At 46.8% G+C, this 17,178-nt stretch overlaps 1 protein-coding gene across 2 annotated transcripts in view; it reads right to left on the bottom strand.

The window, feature by feature from the left end:
• Nucleotides 1-2,637: 2,637 nt before the first annotated feature.
• The window catches only part of NHSL2 (NHS like 2), a 78,536-nt gene continuing 63,995 nt past the window's right edge, over nucleotides 2,638-17,178 (bottom strand). For both annotated transcript variants that reach the window (XM_079909807.1, XM_079909808.1), the window contains 4 exons: nucleotides 16,870-17,001; nucleotides 13,288-15,615; nucleotides 11,679-11,811; nucleotides 2,638-10,837 (listed from right to left, as the gene is read on the bottom strand). In XM_079909807.1, the coding sequence (XP_079765933.1) occupies nucleotides 10,513-10,837; nucleotides 11,679-11,811; nucleotides 13,288-15,615; nucleotides 16,870-17,001 (2,918 nt within the window). In that variant the 3' untranslated portion in view covers nucleotides 2,638-10,512. The remainder of the gene's footprint in view (nucleotides 10,838-11,678; nucleotides 11,812-13,287; nucleotides 15,616-16,869; nucleotides 17,002-17,178) is intronic.

The raw sequence follows: 17,178 nt of genomic DNA, 5'->3' as shown, positions 1-17,178 counted from the left end.
AAATGCCTTCAGGAGCCTGGCACATGATATAAATGAATGAAGCTGGTTGGGCTTCATATAACAGGGAGTGGTGGGGAACTAGGTAAAGTGGAGAGTTTGTGCCCCATCTACATTTTGAAAAATTAAAAACCAGCATTGTGTACTCCTGGCAATGTATGAGAACTCAGTTCAGTTTGCAGGCCTCCTGTTTAGGACCTGTGCTTTAAAGGTGTACTCTCTCTTTGGTTGATATACCGGCCCCTGGCTTTGACATGCCTTTTGTGAGTTTGGTCAGTGTGGGTCAATCCCTCAAAGCTCCCCCAGCTCATGGTGGGGGGGCACAAGCAGGCCCAGACCCTGCCGGGGCCAACACCAGCCCCTGAACCACAGGGTCTCACCGAGGTACTGCTTGCTGTGAGGCCCACCTCGAGCCAGTCTCCTTCTCTGATCTTGGTCTTAAGTCTTGACACCTGCTATTGTCTGAGAGTAGCCCTGGCCCCTCTCCCTCCCCTTGTAAGCTTTCTAGGTTGTTTCAGGCTCTGTGGTGTCTTTTTGAAAGATCAGCCCAGTGGTGTCAGGGGACGTGAGCTAGCACGGGGCCTGGGGAGACAAGGATACTGGCTGCAAGGGCCTCAGCCTTAGAGGCCTGAGCCAGTTGGCACCAGAGAACAAAGCTCCTTTTGGATGGAACTTGACCCTTGAATATAGCTGTCACCACCTGCATGGTGGGACCATACCCTTCTTGAGGGATGGAAGTGATCTGGGCCACATCTGGTCTGTGTTTTTTGCTCCCAGCCCTGACTCACTCTGGTCTTCCCTGCTGGGTGGCTTCATTGAGCCAGAGAACAAAGAGGGAGTGCATGCCCTGAGCACAGTTGCTATGGCAACCTCCTATCCTTAGGAGCCTGGTGACCGGTGCCTACTTCACCAGAGCTGTGCCTGTCTGAGGCCCCTTGTTGCTTCTAGGAGCAGTTGAACTAGAATCCCTGAGACAAAGTCCTCAAAGACATATTCCCTGCCCCTATAACTTAGGTTCACAGGTTTCTGCAAGACACTGTGTCCCGCATATCTGTTTTGGGCTCTCAGGGGTTTGTGAGAATCAAAGCTCATGTTTGTGGGTCCCACACTTGTGTGGTCTGGAAAACATACTCACAAACTGGGCTTAGTGTCTGGATAAAGTCATCATTGCTACAATGAGAATCAGAGGGTGAAACAAAATGATTTTAACAGAAAAAGTTTATTTTAAGAAGACACAAACAGCTCTAGCTATATAAAGAATACAGTTCAATTGCTGGTAGCAAGCCAGTAAGGAATGCTTTTTCTTTTAAAGAAAAAAAAGAAAAAGAAAGAAAGACAAGAAAAACCCTTTGTAATATCACCCCACAGAGGGCTCCCTTCCATTTTGTGTTGGAATTCTAAAAAGACCGGGATGACAATCTCTCTTGCTGCTTCTTGATATTTTTATCCAGGGACACATTCTCATCACTTGAGGGAATTGCCTTATCTCTGCCTTCCAGTTTAGGATCTCGGTCTGCAAATTCCTGTCTCCCTTATTTTTCTTGAGTGCACCGTTGGCATTCAGTAAGCATTGAATGGTGAGCGCTAACATAACAAAAGTCCTTCTCCTGACTATGCAGAGTAGGCCTAGCCAATCCTCCTTCCTCATTTTGCTTTTGGCAAGTGTGGTACTTTTGCTGTTTTAGAGTCCAAGGTGCAAGCCTGGTTTCCTTCTTAAGGCTGGAAATCCTAAACAAAAGGCAGAAAGAAACTGTTTCATGGATGCTTTCAAATAAGGAAATCCTAAAGTTACTCGTGTCTTGAGTTTTTAAAATCTAGATTTCAGTAAGTGGGTAAATCCCTGGGCTCAAATGACAGAAAGCAAACTAAAGGTCCCAAGAAACAATGTTCTTAGATTTTAAAAAATCCTGCAGCCTGAGAGGTATGTCTTAAGTGACAGAGTTCATATGGAATTAAAGTCCTAGCTCTTTGTATGTTGGCCTGTCCAGAATTGCCCCAGAGGAGTTTCTTCAAATGGCTTCCAGGGAGAAGCCAGCACAAGCCAGTGGAAAGAAGGTTTCAAGAGACAAGAAAAGGGAAATGCCTCAGGAGCCCCACCATCCCTCCTCCTTGACCAGCCCCATCAGACCTGGAACTGGACCAGAGAATTGATGACAGAACTGGATGGTGTGTGTGTGTGTGTGTGTGTGTGTGTGTGTGTGTGTGTGTGTGATACACGAGTAAATGGGACCTTCATAGTCCAGGTGGAGAAACCACGCATACACACACAGGCACACACCTTGTCATTCAGCCGTATCCCCCAATATTTATACGAGCAAATGTGAAAATGTGAAACTGAGCTTTACACCCCCAAGTAGCATGAAAGGTAGAGGTGGGAGTGAGATGAGAGAGATGTGAAGAAGCTTTAAGGAACCCTCTTAGGGGTTCAGAGAACAGGAGGTGGTGGTGTGCTGAATGACCGCTGGCTGTGGTGCTGCATGGGGCATCCCAAGGAGCTGATCCCCAAGGCTGGGGGTCTAGGAGGCAGGGGGTTAAGGCGGGGAAAAACTGTGGGCACAAAACACCTTCCATACCTCATTGATTTCATTGCTGGGGCTGAGTCTAGAACAGGTCCGAATCACATTAAAATGGACACATGGACATTTTGGGCTTTAAAACCAGCCATTGTAACCAAGAGAGCTAGTGATTCTCCTAGGAAATAATAGACTGAACTGGAATTTCATGGCCTGGGCCACCAGACTTTCCAGAGATGGCCCTGAACACATGATGGCAGTATAGGACAGAGTGGGACAGATGATCCAGGGCAGGGGTCCCCGACCACAGTTTGGGACAAACGAAATAAGAAACCTCAGATATCCATTCTTTCCTGCCAGCTCACCCCACACTCGAGGAAGCAGAGGCACATTGGATAACCAGTACAGGAGATCTAAAGAAAAGAATGAGGGTTTCTACACCGAGGTAGTTAGAGAGTGAGACACAGAGACAGAGACAGGTGAGAGAGTCCATCTATCGGAGAGTACTAGTTGGCAAATGCAGCCCCTTTCCACTCCCCTCTGCACAGGCCGGCCTGATAGCTCGGGAGATGGGAGGGCAGTGAGCCACATCACCCAGCACACAACTCAGTCATCATGTGGGTCACAGAAATGCCCGTCCCAGGGGTCAGCAAACTATGACAAGCAGGCAAAATCCAATCTGCAGCTTCGTATGGCCCAAGAGCTAAGAATAGTATTTACATTTTTGAAGTGTTGTCAAGCAAGCAAGCAAACAGTAACAAAGAAGAAGACCATGCTACAGAGACCATCTGTGGCCCACAAAGCCTAAAAGAGTTACTTTCTGGTCCTTTATAGAAAAACTTTGTCAAACCTTGGTCTAGATGATGAGGAAAATCCCACCAATCTCTGAGCGTTCCTGTAAAGGGAAACCAGGGGAGGTCCAGGAGAAGGACTGGAACAATGGGATAATTGGAAATACCACTCCATCTGACGAGCACTGCCTGCAACTCTACTAAGCCAGACTAATGAGGTACACAGGAGCCATGGAAGGAAGCCTGAGAATAGCTAAAGAGAGAGTCATACTAAGGAGCATTAGGCAAAGAATGTTCTGGAAATGAAACTGCATGCAGAGCTCAGTACTGATTAGGAAATTTGGTTATCGTTTGATAAGATTGAGATAGAGTTTGAGCCCAGGGATTGTTAAAATATCAAGAAGTTTCTAGAATACAACTAAGTATCTCACGAACACCTAACAGTCTGAAACTATCTTGTAAAGTTTAAGAAGGGGAGGATAAAGTAGATTCTAGGAAAGCCTACATTGGTTTGCCCTAATTTAAATAAATGCCACTTACAAAAGTTCACACTGAAAAAAAAAAAGTAGAGGCATTAGGGGACATTGACAAGAGGATTTTTCATTTTTCAAAAGAAGTCACCAGAAGACTCCCTTCCATAGGAAACTTCTCTACTAAAAAAATGAAATTTAATCTATAAAAATTCATTTTTCAAATAACTTTTAGGGAAAGCATCCACTGTATAGAGTAGGGCACATACATTGAAATTGGAGGGAAATGAAAGTTTCTAAACTGAAAGTCAGATTTGTCTTTGGATTCATCAGCTAAAGAACTCGAACATTTTCCTTAAAGCATATATATTGCTCGCTGAAATACCTGGGAAATTCATGTGTCATAAAAGTAGAAGCCAGCTGTGGCTCTTCCATAAATGCAGTGCTTTGGATGAAAAAACACTGAGCCCAGAGGCAGGAGAACTGGGATTGAGGCTGGGCCCTGCCACTGTGTGATCTTGTGTAAGTTTGTGGTTTTTTTTGGTTTTTTTTTTGTTTTTGTGGTACGCGGGCCTCTCACTGCTGTGGCCTCTCCTGCTGCGGAGCACAGGCTCCGGACGCGCAGGCTCAGCGGCCATGGCTCACGGGCCCAGCCGCTCTGCTGCATGTGGGATCTTCCTGGACCGGGGCACGAACCCGCGTCCCCTGCATCGGCAGGCAGACTCCCAACCACTGTGCCACCAGGGAAGCCCTTGTGTAAGTTTTTTGACTTTCTGGGCCTCAGTTTCCTCCTCTGTAAAAGGAGAGGTTGGTCTCTTTCAGCTCTAACATTCCATGACTACAGATAAATATAGAAATAAGATCAATACAGCAATCTAGAAATAAGAAATAGTCCCCAAAGTAAGCTCTGGAGTCAGTAGAAAAAAGTAGCAATGAAATATAATAAAAAGAATAAAATTTTAACTACTAGCCAGAGTAAATATATCTCATTTAAAAATTAATGAAAAGATTTGTAATTTACAATTGATTCAGGAGAGGTAAGAACATACATGTTGCTGTTTCTTCACCATCACACATATGGAGGAGGAGATGAGTGTCAGGTGACTTGTACAATGAGCACGATGCTGCGTTTGCATGCAGAACATTTTATAAAATTGAACATTAAAAAGAGCTCAACACCACATAAGGAATACATTTTCATAAAGCTTGGAATTAGAGAGGAGTTAACTGGTTGTTCCAGTTCAGATTTTGTTTACAGATTTGTTGATATCAAATTCCACAAATATGCAAAATCTTAAAATCAAATCTATTTCTGCCAGAGCCCTCCTAGACAACAGCCACCACAGGAAAGACAGACATTTAAGGGTTGGCAATACCAAATGAATGTAACACATTTTCCTCTTTCCTATTTGTGAATTACAAAATTGTTTTTAAACCAAAAACTGGCCAGATGTGCTGGCTAAGTCAAATCAAAGGTTTTGCAGGTTGAGCAAGTAATTGATTCTGATAATTTCTTAACAGCAAATAAAAATGTATCCGAGCAACATGACAATATAAATCACATGGCCAGAGACTGATCACATAATGTAACGAGAGTAGAAAAGATGGGAAAGGCTGGAATCGTTTGGAGAGTCGTGGCTACAGTGACTCGGGGGCTTGAAGAAGTAACGTCACTGGAACACACACACACACACACACACACACATATACATACACACACACACACACACACACTATAGGGATGCTGCTGCTGGTCCTGGGACCACGCTTTGAGAACCACTGGCCTAGGTTTTGGGCTTTACTGAGCAAAAGTAGATACCTATTTCACATAACCCATTACTTATGCAAATTTCTTGTTTTGTTAAACTTATTAAAAGTGCCTTAAATGTGTGCCTATAACCATTTCCTACCGTATTCCTCTACAAATATTTCAGAGTATTCAAAAATTTGTTTATTTCATATCCTTGTTAAAATCCTCATCATTTTTGCTGCCCTTTGACAAATGTAGCTCTTTTGTACCTCTTTCCTAGTCATCCGTTTAAATCCCAAATAGTTTAGTCAAGTACAGCTGAAATACACGCAAAGGCTTTGGAGGGACTGGGTGCTCTGGAATAGATCTGGTCTCATTCTCACACCAAGGGGAAGTAGTAGCACGAAACACAGATAAGCGTTGGGGGGCAGCCGAGGCTGCATGCAGTAAATTTGCGCCTCGAGGAAGTTTAATAATCTGGTACCAGAGATACCAGACAGCTGACATTGATCTGACACTGATTGGACAGTTTCACCTTTCATAGACAGGACACATTTTCACAAACTCTTTAAATCCTTGTGTTCTTTACTCAAATAATAAGTAGTATTAATTCCATTTGTGTAAAAATGTTAAGGTATAATAATTATCTGGGCCTTCTCAGTGGCTTTAGTAGCCATTTCTGAGAGTCCCTTGGTAGTAACCATACTGAACAGCACTGAGAATCAGGAGAATTTAATCGACCATCAGCAATTTACTTAGTTCCAGGAGATTAAGGTTTTTTCTATATTCGGGAGTTAGTCATCAGGGAATTTGACCTTTCCGTGGTGAAAAATACACGTCTGCAACTGATTGATGCCTAAAATTCTACAAGTAGAACGTCATTCCTTTGGCTTAAGGCTTTTTCCCTGTTAAAATGCAAGTGACCCTCCAAAGAGGTATTATTAAGCCTTATAATCTCAAAGTAAAGGAATTCATCCCTTTCCTGAGAGCATGCTTTCCTTAGCAAGGAGGAGGACAAACGAGGACGCACTCAGAGTTGGTGCTAAGAAGCAAGGTCGGGGGGAATGGAGCAGACAGAGGAGACGGAGGATCCCAATGACAGACCTCCAACTCATTCACTATTTTGCTGAAGGGCTGTCCCTGTCAGCATCCCTATTGAAATGGGTGCTAACTTGCCACTTGGAGTAGGTTACTTAGAAATCGGCCATGTTTTCTGATAATATTGAAGAGTCTTTGATGTGTAGGCATACAAAGGTTTAGAGCAATGGAAAAATAGATGGCAAGAAAACATTTGGTGCAACGGATGGGGAGTTACCCCCCGAAATCGGAAGAACCATACACGTCCATAGAAAGAAGATAAACCAATATTACTTTATAGAGTGCAAATCGCAAGGCCGGGACGAGGGTAAGGCACTAACATGGCCCTGAGAGTGGGTGCCTCCTTAAATTTTGCACCCCAGGCACCTCACTCACCCCACTCTAGTCCTGGCCCTGGCAAATCATATTAAAGTGAAGCCTGGCCATTGTGTTACAGACTTGATGATAATGGAAGGTTCTCTGGAGGAACAGAGCACTGACTGTGAACTTGTTTTTTTAATAAGTAGTTTGTTGATGAGGAAGAGGGCAGGTGGCGTGGACATATCTGCTCAGACTGATGGGTCCAGCGGGATCACAATCTGACCCACGTTGTCGGAGAGTTAAAATGGGTGTCCGGTGACGTGCTTGTTGTGAGAGCCTTGCAGACTCTCCTCTGTCTCTGAACATTCAAAGTAATGATTCCAGATCAACTGGTCGATCTGTGGTCAGTAAGCTAATGCAAGCTATTTTGCTGCCTGCGGTCTTGCGTCCTTAAAGGGTGAGCTGTCGGCTAGGGATGCAGTTCAAAGAAATAGGGACTGAGGGGCAAGTTGGGGCCATGTGGGAGGCCCAGGTGAGAGACTGAGACAGGCAAAGGACAGGAGACAGCAGCGAAGCTTCCTGTTGTGCTGAGAACGACTTGCTCCCTACCCTCAATGTTTGAACCACAAATACATAATGAACACCCACCAAGGGCAAAGTGCTCTTAGCTACCGATTAACCTCCTCCCCTGGGGACGACTGCATCTACTCCTGCCTAGGCAGAAGTCAGTCCAGTAGAGCCACCTGCTGCTATTGGTTAGAATCAGAGGAAACAAAGGGACAGAAACAACTTGAATTGGAACCTGACTTCCTGGGGCCAACTTCATTTCACCTGTATCCCTTCTGTATTCCACCTTCAAAAATTGTAATCACTCTTCACACTAGTAATAGCGGCAACAGTCACTTCTCTGAAAGGCCTCCTGGAAGGGGCTTTCAGCCTCTATTCTCCAGCCTTGGCAGAGTAGGTGCACGAGGCAGCAGACACTGTGGCTTGTGCCTGGGTGGAAGACAGAGTTGGTGCTGTGATACCCAAGGGGAGGCGAGATGTTGAGTGTGAGGACTAGGAGAGTTGTCTGGTATTATGTTAATCAGAGATTGGTAGAAATTCTACAATTTGGTTGTTTGTTTGGGACTAGGTCCACCTGTTGCAAAATATTAAATGAATATTACCAGTCCTCAGTGTTACCTCTGACCACATCATCTCTGCCCCGAATCCTCTTATGCTAATGGCAACACCACTGGGCATTGGAGGGCCATAGTGAAGATGCAGAAGACCTTCTAAAAAATTCCAGGCATACGGAGTATTGCAGGGGAAAGCAAGACTCAAGGTAATTGAAAGACGTCAAGGTGTCTGGATATTCAGCTTTAGAATCTTTCTGGAAAACCACCAGAGGTGGCAAGGTGAGGGGAGAGGCAAAACCCACTAGAAGTACCAAACAAGAAGCTTCCAGAAAAGTTAGCGGAAGTAACAAGTCCTATACTGTGTGAGTCTCATACTCTGCTTCAGAGCTCATAATGGTTCTGGAGTAGAGGGCCCCGGCAGCCTTTCACTTTTGTTAGGCCAAAGCACAAACACTCCTTCATTTCCCCACAGAGGAAAATGTTTCCATCCTTTGGGATTCTGAGTCCAGGGCAGACAAGTGTGTGGCATTCATATATAAATTAAGGCCAGGAATGAATCTTATTTTATTTCAGGCAAAACCTCTGAAATTTGGTCAGGACCCTTGAACTAAATAGTTGGTTCACTTTCAAAAGCAACTGGGCTTTCAAGAACTGTCTATTATTTGAGGTGGCTTCTGTCTAAATCAGGGGGAGGCGCTGGGCCTGACCTGTACTCAGAAGTCTAGAATTCAGAACTGTACCGACCAAGGGCCCAGGCCTAGGGGTTCTATTTGAGAGGCCCAAGTCCCCTCAGCACTCAGTGTGGTTTTCCAGCTGCTCTTCCGCTGTGTGGGCAGTTGGGCTAAAGAGATTGCTTCTTATTGAGACCTGCCAAAATCAAGATCTGCTTGTCTCTGGGAGCAGTTTCCACATCCTCCAAGAGGTTGACCAATGAATCTGTTGGGTGGGGGGTGAAGGAGGAAGAGGTCAGGGGACTCTCTTTGTGAAGCAGGCTACAATTTCATTTGACTTTCCTTTTTCCCTCTTGGGAATGGTGGACAATTAATCCTCCATTATTAGTCAGCCAGTTTTCTTTGTTCAGTGCTATTTTTCCCCCCCAACCTCCCAGAAACCAGACATACGAAAATCAAATGAATCACGGCTCTTGCTTTGCTTAGAAAATTGAACTGACAAGGAAAGTTAGTGTCTATAAGCTTTGGCAGGGGGTGGGGAGAAGGGGTCACAATGACTGTCCTGGGACTCTGTCAGCATCCAGTATCCCATTTACCCCAGTCCTTACATTCTCCCCCAGAAGGTTAATTGAAAATTGGTCAAACAGCAGAAAGTAAATGGCAAAAAGTAGCCCTTTTTTTGGGTTATGGGCCATAGCAACTTGCAAGGCTGCCTTTCAGATTTTGGATCTATCCTTTTAGTCTATACGTTCTCGGTTTGGAAACAGAGGAAGATTCCCTTTAAACAAGACCAAACCAACCACAAACCACAATCTGAAGTGAATGGTGGTGGGCAAGTTACACTTACTTTCTCTCCTCCTTGGGACTTTGAGGATGCTATTCCTTCCGCTAAAGACTTCCTGTAATGAATACTATAAGCAAATGAAGCGAGAGTTCTTCGAATGCAGCATGAGCTGGTCACAGACACTAGCTACCGTTGTTGGCAGACATTTGAAGGATCTCAAGGCGCACGTGTGAGTTACCTTGGATAGATCTGAGTGAACAAACGGCTGCCTTGTTTGTTGGCCAAGCTTGGTTCATCCAAAGCAACCCAGTCCTGACCTTTTCTAGCAAAGGGTGGTGGGGAGGGGGGGTCTATATGTTTACTAAAACTCATCACCCTGATCTCCGTGTAGACAATCAAACTGAAAAAGGTGTGAAGTTCAGGACAGAGTCACATTCATATTTTGCACGACAAAAGCCATCCAATCAACCTCATGCCGAAACAAGTGCACACCTGCAAACCTCTTGTGGCGGAGAATTATACTGTGGCTGAAGAGGCATCAGGGTCCTTCTGTTTCTCCATGCAGGGCCATCCGGGCCTTGCTGGGAAAGTGAATAATCAGCAATGGCACCCTGTGTCCCCTGGGTTTGGCAGCCCCCAATCTGCTCTCTCACTGTGCCCCTCAGTGATAGGAGCCAGGGATGGAGCAGCCTGGTCATTGATTTAAAAGATGGCATATGTGCCCTTGCATCTGAGAATTTCTTCTGAGTGCATACCACTTGGGGGAAATAAGGAGAAAATCGGTAGTTAGTAATGGCAAGATTGTAAGTATGAGAACATAAAATGTCTGAAGATGATTAAAGTGCCTGATGATTTTAGTTCTGGATGTGGCCTCTCTCCTGTTGTCCAGAGTGTGAGTTAATGTAAAAGAAATGCAGGCTCTCTTGTTATTTCCATGGTTCCTTTTAAAAACCCTTTTTCTCTTCCCCCTTTTCTACTCAAACTTAGTAACTCAACCTTGCTTGCTGAACCCAGGGCTTAGGTACTGGGGTTATCAGGGGTTTCGTAGTCTTTTGAAAATTGTGCAATAATTCGCCGAGCCAGTGGGTTAGTGGTCTTCAGCAGTTCTGCTGCTGAGGGGCGGGACCTTGGAGTTGCCTTGCTTCCCTTCTTCTGTAGCAAGGCCTTGAAATCATCATTTCTGCCAGCATCTAGGCTGGCACTGCCGCTTGACCCTGCAGAGGCAGCCAACTCACTGATAGGAGACTCAGCCGTGTTCCTTATTGGTGAGTGGGAGGTTGGTCTGCTGCCACCAGCAAAGGCCTCACCAGGCTCCTTCCAGCCAAGCAGCTTTCTTTTGGACCTAAATGAGAGAAAGTTTACTTTGAGTGAATTTGTGCGGCAGACATTTCCTAATGCTTCATATAACTTCACGAATGCCAGTGACACAATCTGGGAACTTCTATGCAACAGCCTTGTGAGCAGTCGTACTTACCAGCTTTCTTTCTCTCCACTAAGTCCTCAGAGTCCCTTGTCTGGCCCCCTGTCCCTACATTCCTTTCAATGCCCACAGCTAGAGTCACTTGGCCTATGCCTGCAGGCTCAGTCCTGCCCAGGTTCTGGTACCAAGGAAGAATTTAAGGAGTCAAAGCTAGTAGCTCAATGACTCTGAATCAAGACAGCCCATGAGCTGATCCTGTTCTGAACTGGTGCTCCAACTCCAATAACTGGGCTCTTTCCCATTTCCTCATCATGAAGCCCGTGCTTTGTGCTTCTGTCCAATAACTGGGTCCCCGTCTGGTCCCCCTTTGCCTAAGCTCCTGCTTTGATGCTCGGCCTGGTGCCCCACTTCACTTCTTGATGAGATTTTTTGGTACAAGGAATTCTGTGAAGGGTTAAATGTCTCTGACTCTAGGCAGAGCTGTGAGAAAGCAGATGGAGCCACAATAGGCCCTGGGGTTGCTAGGAGACGAGGGGCCTCTCACTCTGCACCTGGTCCTCCCTTCCCCGCCTGCCTCTCTTCCATTTCACCCAAAGATGTCAATGAATTGGAGGTGGTGAGGCCCTGGACTGGGTTCACTACGTGAGTATCTGAACTTAGTCTCCAGTTTCCATTCTAAGCATTCTGCTTAGAGGTAGCAGTTTTTCTTCTGGTATAAGAAGGAAAGGCAATTATAATAGGAATTTAGGAAATTGGTCCAGACCTGTGGATCACAGTAAATAAATCTTCAGTTGTTCGTGAAGCCACAAACACATCATCATCATCTTCCGCAATCCATTCGGCTGTTTTATCACTGATTACACTTTTTTCTTCGGTTCTTGGTTCCATCGAGCTCCCTAGGCATAAGAACCAGAAGGAATGACTTTGACCACAATTGTTAGGACAGAGCACATTCTCATATGTATTTCATGTGATGTTCAAAGCAGCTCCAGGAGGGCAGCAGGGCAGAGACTTGCTGTCTCCATTTTGCAGGGGAACAAAATGTTCCTAAGGTTAGTGATTTGGCCAACAAACCATGGAGGGGAGTGATGAGGATCAGCCTGGGTCCCTGTTCTCTCGTGCCTTTTCCATTACAACAGGTTGCCTGAGCATTCTCTCGTTTTAAATGCATCATTTTTAAAGCTCAAGGAGCTGAGAGCAATCTAAAGCAATGACTCAACCAGTGGGTGGGAGTGGGACCTATCTGAATCTCAGAGGGAGCCTGTGGAGTTTGAGGAAGCAGATTCTAAAATTACCTGTGGCTTTGATTTGTTTGCTTGTTTTAGTTGCAATGATTTAACTTACGGTGAAAGTCCAAATCAGCTTAAGGAAGGCCATAGATTTTGATGTTTGGTGTTACGGGTTTCAAAAAGGATGAGAAACATGGATGAACCTAGAGGACATTATGCTAAGTGAAATAAGCCAGTCACCAAAAGACAAATACTGTATGATTCCACTTATATGAGGTCCCTAGAGGAGTCAAATTCATAGAGACAGAAAGTAGAAGAGTGGTTGCCAGGGGCTGGGGGGAGAGGGTGATGGGGAGTTATCGTTGACTGGGTACAGACTTCAGTTTTGCAAGATGAAGAGAGTTCTGGAGATGGATGGTAGTGATAGTTGCACAACATTGTGAATGTGCTTAACACCTACTGAACTGTACACTTAAAAATGGTTAAGATGGTAAATTTTACGTTATATGTATTTTACCACAATTAAAACAAAGAGAGACAAGAAAACCCCCCAAAAGGATGAGAAACATTTTCTAGCCTGGTCTTAAGGTTCCAGGAAGAGCAAGGCTCAAACCATCCAAGAAAATGAGCCCCCTTTCCTCTAGAAAACACTAAGAGAAGCTGCTGCTGGTAACATATTCCACTGCTTGAAGCCTTCCAGCCTGCCATAGCGCTTGAAACTCAGGATGGGAGGGTACTGAGTCCCGCGCATGAAGCTAAATTCATTGTGGCTGGTGAAAAGTGCCATACGGTGACGTGGAGAGACAGTGCCTAGGGCAGGAGATGCCTGCCTCAGGAGGAAGATAAGCTCCTAAGGTCCTAGGGTGCTAAGACCTAGTTTGATTTCATTCGCTCAGCACTGGCGGTTTCAGAGTAGTCTGGCCCAGGCTGGGCCTTGGAGATCCACCCCTGGGTTGGTCCCGATCCCAAGGGCAGTGAGACGGATTTAGAGTAACTCAAACCCTCAAGAGGTGTACCCTACTGATTTGGTCACCCTGGGATCAGGATCATTATCTGGGGGCATTTGCTTCTGCCCCTGGCACTCTGTCCTCACCCTCACCTCTCCTGGGATTGAAAGGAAAAGCCAGCAGACACTTTACTAACCCAGAGGGCTTGCCTCCCTTTCACTGTCAGCCTGTGGCGTGGAGGTTGTCCTTGTACCCGCCGATGGCAGGTGGTCGCTAGTTGGTAGACACTTGGCATCTTCCTCCAGGGTGATGATGGGGCTGAGAGGCAGCCTTGGTTCAGCCGTGTAGGCCTCCATTTGAGTTGCAGGTGAGGTGAGAGGCAGGTACAGCACGCTGGGCTTTTTTGGTACAGGAGGTGGAATCTTGCCTTTCTTTTTCTCAGCTTCTTCTTGGCTCTGGAGGCTAATTCTTTCAGGTAGGGCTCTCCCCTTGGGGCCCTCATACTCCGTACTTCCCTGGGGAGGTTGCTGTGTTCCTGAGAAGAAAGCACCAGAGGAACTGGAAAAAGGCGTGAAAACAAGAGATGAGGGTGCTGTTGACTCCCCCAGGGTTCTGCCCTCAGGGAAGCTGGAGGACTTTGGTTTCCGCACCACCGTGTATATATCTTGAGGGAGTGGCCTCATATGTTGAATTGAGGTCTTGGGGGTCATAGCCAAGGTAGGCGAAGTTAGTGGGTACTCCTCGGGGACAGACGGTGGCTTGTGGACCAAGCTTGGAGGCCTTCGGGCCAGTGGGGGCTTCTCGGCTATGGGAGGTTTTGCCTTTCTCTCTGGCAAGGTGAAGACTTCAGCTCCTGACTCCTCAGCATAGTCAGGGCTCTCAATATCATCTTCCGGTTCAGACTTGCTGACTGACCTCAGGCGAACAGAACGTAAGTCAGACTGAGTAACCATGGGCATGATTGGCTGGTTGGGGCTAGTTTTCTGGGCCAGCTTGGCCCCAAAATTTGTATCCGAGTGATGCCGGCTCACCTTGGTTTTGCTTCGGATGGAGATACTCATCCCAGACAGGTCCAGGTTGGTTGAAGAGGTCAACGGTAGGTCAAACGATAGCCGTGACTTGGACATTTTCTCCACTGGTGATGTTGGGGGTAGTGATGACTTCCTCTCAGGTACCACTGGACGCACCCGGACACTGCCACTTGGAGGGGGCAAGTGGCCCAGGGTCAAGGACATGGAGACAGTGGGTGTTGGTGTCTCTGACTGGCTGGAGTATCCACTGGAGGGTGACATCAGCCCAGTGGGCCTTCCTGGGGAGGATACCTCCCTGGCCTCCACCTCGATGGAAAGCTGGGAAGGCGTTGTGGCTCTGGAGGTGGAAGGGGAGGCAAGAGACTCTGAGCTGCCCTGAACTTGGGTGCACTCAATGACTGTGGTGCCAGTGGCAGTGCTGGAGCTGGACAAGGATTGGTAGGTGTCACCAGACTTCCAGTCAGTAAGATACCAGTGGTGGGCGAATTGTGTACCTTCTGGGTCTTTGAAGGTTGGCACAGCTGGGTGACCCTGAGTATCTGGGTGGGATGAGTGATGTCCTTGGTGTTCCAAGGAGAGGCAAAGGCTCCTGGGCCTCTGGTCCTTGGGTAGCGCTGACCCACCGTCTGGCAAGAGGACTGGTTCATCTTTGACCAGTGAGACACTGCGAGTCGGTGGGGAAGGCTTCTTCTTGGCCTTCTTGAGTGAGATGCTCTTGGACCTCTGCCTTCTTTGCTGGGCCTCCTGTTGGGCGCTAAGGGAGGCAATGTTGTCGGCACTGTTACTGCCCTCAGAGCTTGTACTGGCATAAGGCAGGGCACAGGCTTCACTGGCCTTCTGCTCCTCGTCATAGTCCACATCCGTGGTGCCTGTGTCTGTGGGTACAGACAGTGACCGCTCCCGGAACCTGCTGGCCCCACCTGGGCCTGTCTCCAGCCTTGAGGTATCACCAGTCAGGAGGCCAGTCTTGGAGGGTCGTTCTGATACGTGCCTTCGTTGAGTAGAATGCTCAGAGTAGCCAGCAGACCCACTGCATCCTGCTGGGGTATCACGAGTGACAAAGAAGGTAGCAGCCTCCTTAGGAACCAGAGGTGGCAATGTGTGCAGAGAGATCCAAGAATTCCCAGAGGAAGGACTTTTTCCATTTTCATTTTCTTGACTGCTCTGAGCAGTGGCACTTGGAGTCACGTAGGTAAAAGCATCTCCCTTCCAGGAAGGGGAGAACGTTGATTCTGTTGGTCCATTGCAAGAACTGGGGACACTGTACACCATGCCCATGCTCTCCATGCCAGGGACTTTTGTGCCACCACGTGCCTGGAGAGGTTCTTCCGGATCACTAGAAGGATTTCTCAATACTGGCGAGGTGAGATTTGGTAACTGAGCTTCCTGACTGATGGCAACTCTTCCGTGAACACCTCCCGGAACTGAATGGCTGGGCTTGATGTCTGAGGTGGTAGAGCAGGCCACACTGCCTGTGGGGCTGTTGCTGTGACCTAGGGGAGGTAAACACAGAATGTTAGTGGTGCAGCCAGGGATCCCCCAGCAGCAGCTGTCACTAAAGAGACGGGAGCACCAAAGTTTTGCCAAGAAGCATTTGCCAACAGCTTGGTCAGAATTCCTTGGTTCTTCCTTTCCATAGATGAGGATACTGGGGACATTGGGTCCTTGCCCATCACCACACAGTGAGTCACAGGGTGCCCTTGAATTGTCCAGATGGCTTCCAAAGACTTTCCAGCTTTGAATATGCCTTTCAGAGCTGAAGTGGCACGTGGGACTACCATGGGTTTTTTCCAGGCTTTCACCCCAGGCTCATGAAACGACCACAGACCTCAGCGTTCACCTCCTCTGAGATGAGAGCAGAGGCTTTCGAACTGATAAAGGACAGCAGTGTGAACTTCAGCTCCAGCAGTGCATTGGGAGTATGCCACAGCTGGAAAGTTCAGAGTCTGGTTGCATTTTTGACACCTGTCACTTTTTAACTTGGCAATAGGAAAAAGTGAGAATAACCTACAGATGTGAGGAAACGATTCAGATGTTGAAAATCCCCAAAGATTTTCTCATATACACAACAATTATTATATCATGATGATGTTATATGATGATGATGATGATGATGATGATGATGACAACGATGACGACTACTCTTATGATAATTTATAATAACAGCCACCATTTGCTGAACACATACTATGTACCAGGCACATGGTAGGAAAATTACATACAATAACTCTGATCCTCAGGAACATTCCACCGGGTTGGAATCATCATCCCCAATTTACAGATGAAGAAGCTGAGGCTCAGAGAGGTTAGGGAACTTGGCTAAGGCCTCACAGTTAGTAAGTGGAGAGGCCAGAATTTGTATCCATATCTCTCTGGTCTGTGCTCTTTGGATGGCCTTCATTTAATGGCAGTGATGGTTTTGTGAAGATGGCACTTTTAGCGATGATTCCCCCTCTTAGGCATCTATCTGCCTAAATTCGAGATACATAGTTATATTCCACTTATAATGGGAAATATATACATAACGAATTTATTAGCCTGGCAGACCTGCTCTCCATATTTGGTTGCTGCCCTTGACAAAAGGTCCTTGGTTATCCTTAATTACTATATTGGCTTTTTTCAGGACATCCAAAGTCCCTCCCCCCCCAATCATTCCTGTTCCCTGTCACAGCAATACCACTTGGGTTGCAGAAATGGTGAGAGTGAGCAAGGGGAAGGGTTTGGGGGATCAGCTATGGTGGGGTCACCTTGGTCTCGCTGGGAATAGTTAGAGAATCCAATAATGGTCCGCCTCCGCCTCAGGGTGGACTTGGGGTTCACGGCTGTCTCTGTGTTAAACAACGAGTGTCGCAAACTTGCATGTTTATCAAACTGCTGCCCTGTAGCCAAAATAAAGACACTTGGGTGCATCCTGGTTTCTGTTTACAGTATGGCAGAAACTGGCCTGAGGTTGAGAGAAGGGATGATGGGAGTAGCGATGAGCATGAATAGCATCCAGGCAGGCGACCCTTCTTCCCCATCCCTCCCAACTTGGCCCCGGGCACCCGCAGCCCCAA

The sequence above is a fragment of the Stenella coeruleoalba genome (assembly GCF_951394435.1).
Source record: "Stenella coeruleoalba genome assembly, chromosome: X".
NCBI classification, from domain to species: domain Eukaryota; kingdom Metazoa; phylum Chordata; class Mammalia; order Artiodactyla; family Delphinidae; genus Stenella; species Stenella coeruleoalba.
Note: the sequence above shows the minus strand (reverse complement) of the source record. Positions and strands in the feature narration are given on the sequence as shown.